Raw genomic sequence first — 6,000 nt, 5'->3', positions numbered from 1 at the left:
AATGAAATGAATGATAGCAATGACTGTGTGACTATCAAACAGGTTTATCTGAAATATTTTTTCAAGTAAAGGTATATATATATATATATATATATATATATATATATACATATATATATATGTATGTATGTACATATATATATATATATATATTTAATCCTAAAGACACTCCAGTGGAAATCTTGATATCATGTAGTAAAATGAATACTCGTACATGTGACAGAGAGGTGGACAGACAGGTAGACAGGCAGTCAGACAGGCACAGAGACCGATAGAAGGATAAGTAGAAAGACAGACGGCCAGACTGCTAGACAGGCAGATCGACACGCATGCAGGCATACAGACAGATAAGTAGATTTATGTGAAAAAATCAGGCATTAGGCAGGGAGGGAGTTGACAGAAAGACAGACAGACAGAAACAGACAGGTTGGCAAACGGACGGAAGGGTTGTGTACATGCACACACACACACACACACACACACACACACACACACACACACACACACACACACACACACACACACACACACACACAGACACACGCACGCACGCATGCACACACACACAAGAAAACATAATGAAATACATCTGTGTGCAAATTAGTTATCTAAATACGAGTGCATTTATTCACATGATAAAAAAACCTATCCTGTACTCACTCTCTCATTAACTTGCCCACACATGCGCACAAGACGGTTGCACAATTACATTCAGGCTAGTACATACATACATACATATACCAAGGCTTTTTTCCCCTTACAAGGGAGGTAGCCAAAAAGGAAAATGCATAAAATCATTCCCACCCATTCCATCCCTGAATACACTCCACACCCCTCCACCCTCCCTCTTATCTTAGCACCTCCTGGATGACGGGTCATCCCTGCACCTTGTCATAAAGGAAGCTACGGATTATGTCACCGAGGTGTGGGGATGGAGAGGACACTCCCCCTCCCCTCCTCCCCCTTCCCCCCCTCCCACTCGACTCTGCGCCTGCGCCTCACCGGGTCTGTTACTCTCTGGGCGACTAACAGAGGGTCAGGTCGATGCAGTGTTAGGACTCCTGGCTCCCGGCAGACGAGGCCTCCGTGGTCGTCTTCGTCTTCGACTTCGTCTTCCCGGAAACCTTCGCTCCAAGGGTCCGAGGCTACGGTTGCCGCAAGGTGAGATCTTTAAGAAATTTTGCTTTTGGCTCTCTTCCTGGGGATCACCTAAGGCCTGTCCTGGTCTAGTGTGCCTTTGGGAAAAAAAAAACTGGTTTCGGTGGTTGGATTTCTATTGCTCAGAATTTGAATTATAACATTAGCGCACGCGTTCAGAGAAAATAACGACTTCCGCCATCTTCACACACAAATATACTTCAAATTAAAAAAATCTGAAATAGGTTTGCGTACCGAAATTCTTCAAAGAATTGGACTTCGTTTGAAAGACCGACATCCTCTCCGGGCATATTTTCTGCTATTTTAGCGTCAACGCGTCCTTGGTAGTCCGCAGATTTCGAAATTACCTGAATTCGTATTTGGCGTTCGTTAGACTTGAAGAATGTGTTCAGGAAGGTTTCTGCGCAGAAATGATGACGCTTACCAGGATATCATTGAGTCGAATAATCGACGGATTGATCACGTTTTAACGGTCAAAGAACTTTCCCATAGCTGAATAATGTATTACTAATAATAATAACAATGACAATAATGATACTATCATTGCTACTACTACTGCTACTACTACTTCTACTGCTACTACTACTACTACTACTACTACTACTACTACTACTACTACTACTACTTTTTTTCTTTTTCTTTTTTTAAAGCGACCTCCATCCTCGTGGAACTGTGTGGTGGAAGCAGCAGGTTCTGTCTCCCACAGACACAGTTCATTGGCCCCTCTCCCGCCAATGACTGTGGTCGACGACCCTTTTATTTATCTATTTATTTATTTAATTATTTTCAATAATGCCTAATACAAAAGTTCATTTATCCTACTGTCAACCACTGTCTGCTCAAAATCTAGGTTTTGTATATGTGCTGATTTGGGTGATGGGGACCTGGTACCTCTCAGGTATAGGAGGGCTGATCTTTGGAGTGAGAATGACAGTCTACATCTCATCCAACTACTACTACTACTACAGCTGCTGCTACTACTACTACTACTACTACTACTACTACTACTACTACTACTACTACTACTACTACTACTACTACTACTACTGCTGCTGCTGCTACTACTACTACTACTGCTGCTACTACTACTATTACTACTACTACTACTACTAATACTATTAATAGTAATAATGATAATGAAAATAGTTATAAAAGTAACAAAAGCAACAGCAACAACAATAACAACAATACTGATAGTAATAATGATAATGATAAAAATGATGATAATAATAAGAGTAATAATAATAGTAATAATAAAAATAAAAGTAATAATAATAATAATAATAATGATAATAATAATAATAATGATAATAATAATAACAATGATAATAATAATAATAATAATAATAATAACAATAACAATAATAACAATAATAACAATGATAACAATTATAGCGAAAATGATGATAATAATAATAATAATGATAATAATAATAATAATAATAATAATAATAATAATAATAATAATAATAATAATAATAATAATAATAATAATAATAATAATATAATAATAATAACAACGATAATGATAATAACAATGATAATAATAATAACAATAATAATGATAACAATAATGATAATAACAATAATGATAACAATAATAATAATAATAATGATAATAATAATAATAATAATAATAATAATAATAATAAGATAATAATAATAATAATAATAATATAATATAATAATAATAATATAATAATAATAATAATAATAATAATAATAATAATAATAATAATATTAATAATAATAATAATAATAATAATGGTAATGACAATGATAATAATAATCATAATAATATTAATAATGATAATGGTAATGATAATAGAATAACAATATTAATAATGATAATATTAATAACGACAATAATAACACAACTCAATGAGGTTGAACCAACAGGAACGCCCAGTTTTCTTTTGGCTGTGCAAGACATATTTGCTATGAAGGAATTTTTGCGGCAATCCCACCTCTCAACCAACTCCTAGTTTCTGGTGAGGTAATTTTTTGGTGCCACTTTATTCAGTATATTCAGAGTTTGCCTAATTGTTCAAGCCGTCGTTATGTACCCCATATATCTATGAGGAATTTCCGTGTTCATATCAAGGGACGTCCCAGTTAGCAGTGGGTCATGCAACTGTGTGTGTGAGATGCTCTTTGTCTCATCTTTCATACAAAACCTGTTCGATATGGGTGACGCTGCAGAGATTTTCATCTCTATTGAAATAATTTTTGTTGTCATTAAGATTCTTAAATCTATCCATCACATTAAGGTGTCAACTATCGGATAGGGTATGATAAATAATAAATTAATAAATAAATGAATAAATTAATAGATAAAAATATATAAGTAGATATATAGAATAATGAGTTAGTGAATAGATAAATTAAAAAATAATGTAAAATTAATTAAGGAAATAACTGTGCTAATATTTTGTTATACAGTATATGATCTAGTGCATGATTATGCAAGTTATCTTTATTTTTTAGAATCCTAAGTTGTTACTTAGTATACATTTTTATCACATTTGTCAAAAGTGTAATGAAACACACCTAACAATCTGCATTTAGAGTCCATGAGTATTTGCAAAAAAATATTTCAAAATTTCAAAGAGCGCGAGAACAATGAAAAAGTCTATGAGTCGACACTCTTGAACGAAAGTTCTCAAGCTATGTCCTCGTCAGTCTAATGCTTATGTAATTTTGTTGCTTAGCCCTCATCAATACTCAAATAAATCGTTTGGCATCCATCAACTTATATGTCTCTTATATATGTATGTAAGCCTTTCATATATAGACCTTCATAGAATCTTCTAGGAGCCTCTAGAGGCTCAAGGTCGTCTCATTAATGTCGCCGAATAGTTGGCCTTTAGTTCTAAGATTTAATATCAACGTAACGATTTTCTTTTACTTCCTAATTCTTTCAACACGTCGTCGTGTCCTGCAAATCTTAACAAGATTTTACCTGAACGACTTTTTAACCCTCTGATAAATCTCCGCCTAGTTAAAATAAATGGGCGTAAAGTTCTGTCAATATGCCAGGCAGAGGATGCGGCAATATAATCGATGGGTCTATTCTTAGCCTTGAGTAATAAAGTCCTAAATAGATTGATCCCAGCTACGCACGAAGCTTTCTTCTAGAATTTCTTTGGTCATTTTATTTCTTTCCTCTTCTTTCCTCGTTTCATATTTTTTATCGATTGCCGGCAGACGATTTTTATCCAGTTGAGAGATGTTTCATGGGTAGTCATTTAAATAAGACTGTTTCTCAAGTGAAAATAGCATTTTTCATTCAATGAGGAGTGCATGAATTATGCTTCAAAAAAGATTCCTACCATATCGCTGCATCATTGCAAGACTGTCGTGACTCAAAAATTTCAAGTATAGAGTTACAATGGTTTATAAGAATGCCGAATAATTCTGCGTCTTTTGGTAATAAAGTCGTAAGTCAAGTGGAGCCCTATTTACCTAATCAAGATGGTAAGTTTTGTTGCTTAGGGTAAAATTATTAAAGTTATAGGACTTAGAAACTTTAAAATGCTTCTCCTGAAAAGTCACGAAATTTGAGTTACGACAGTCTTGCAATGATGCAGCGAATTATATATATATATATATATATATATATATATATATATATATATATACACACACACTGAATGGTCCCCAGTGCAGATATATATATTCCTATTAAATGCTAAAACACAAGTGGCTTCAATGATTTTAAGAGAACATTTCTCTAACTCTGTATTTCCTTTCCTCTTCATAATTCAAACTCTGAAGGAAATAGTAAAAGGCTTCAGAATATTGATTCATTTTACCGACAGCTGTTTCAACCATTACAAATGGTCATCTTCAGGGTAATACAATACATCAATACAAACATGGGTATATAAGGCCGAGTAAAAACGGCAGGGAGAGGTCACTCGTAAGGTGGGAATCTGTCTACCCTACCGAGACGGAAAGGGTAACCGGGACAACTTCCCGATGTGGGATTACGTCCCGGAAGTCTGGACACAATCCCCATGTGGGTTTTTGTCCCGTGGTGACGGTCTGTATTTTCTATTGGAGGGGAGGACATAATCAGATGAAATCTGTACATTTAAGATAGGCTTTTGTAAAGCGATGCTCACTGCCTCAGCTACAACTAAACTTCCATAATTGTTATCATGGTGGATGATTGTTGTATCCCTTATGAGATCTACTAGGGGCGGCTTTTTATCGTGGGCATCGACAAAATGTTGGTGGATGGCTCCGTTGTTACGGTGAGCCTGCAGTCGTCTTCTTAAGGTCGTGAGGGTCAAGGTAAAACGAATACTGCAAGGTACGTTGGCGGGGGGGTGAGGGAGAGCCAGAAAACCTCTCCACTGCGCAGGTAGATGATGACGTCAACGTAAATATCGAGACCAGGGTTCCACGGGTCGAGAGCTGTCAGTCACTTACACACCAGTGTGTGGAGCGAAGCTCCATCTTCTGATTAAAGGGGTAGCTAAGGCAGACATATAACATAAAAATGCCAACAGTTTGTATAGTGCAGAAGTGCAATGCCGTTAGACTGAAAGGTGATAAAAATAAACATTTCTTTTCACTACCCAAAGATAAAAAACTCAGAAAGAAATGAATTGAATTATGCGGCACACATAATACTCGGTCATCGGGATATGTATACAGCCGTCATTTTGAAAGTAACTATTTATTAGCAACATTTCCTAAAATTTCCATTCAATTGCAAATAAACAAACTAAAGAATCCGGTTAAAACATAACTGAGCTTGGTGGAGATAAAGGTCTACATATAAAATCCACGCTTGACATGTCATCCCATCTAATAACTCGTCATATTGATATA

General features: G+C 35.4%; 1 protein-coding gene across 1 annotated transcript in view; it reads left to right on the top strand.

Annotated features, from left to right (window-relative positions):
- LOC143029968 (uncharacterized) overlaps window positions 1-6,000 on the top strand; it is a 50,910-nt gene that overhangs the window by 3,412 nt on the left and 41,498 nt on the right. Inside the window, exon 4 of the mRNA XM_076193180.1 lies at window positions 1,033-1,161. Coding sequence (XP_076049295.1) covers window positions 1,033-1,161 — 129 coding nt within the window. The remainder of the gene's footprint in view (window positions 1-1,032; window positions 1,162-6,000) is intronic.

Source organism: Oratosquilla oratoria, chromosome 11 (genome assembly GCF_046742065.1).
Source record: "Oratosquilla oratoria isolate Oo_2021 chromosome 11, ASM4674206v1, whole genome shotgun sequence".
Taxonomy (NCBI): domain Eukaryota; kingdom Metazoa; phylum Arthropoda; class Malacostraca; order Stomatopoda; family Squillidae; genus Oratosquilla; species Oratosquilla oratoria.
This window is presented reverse-complemented; position numbering and strand designations above follow the sequence as displayed.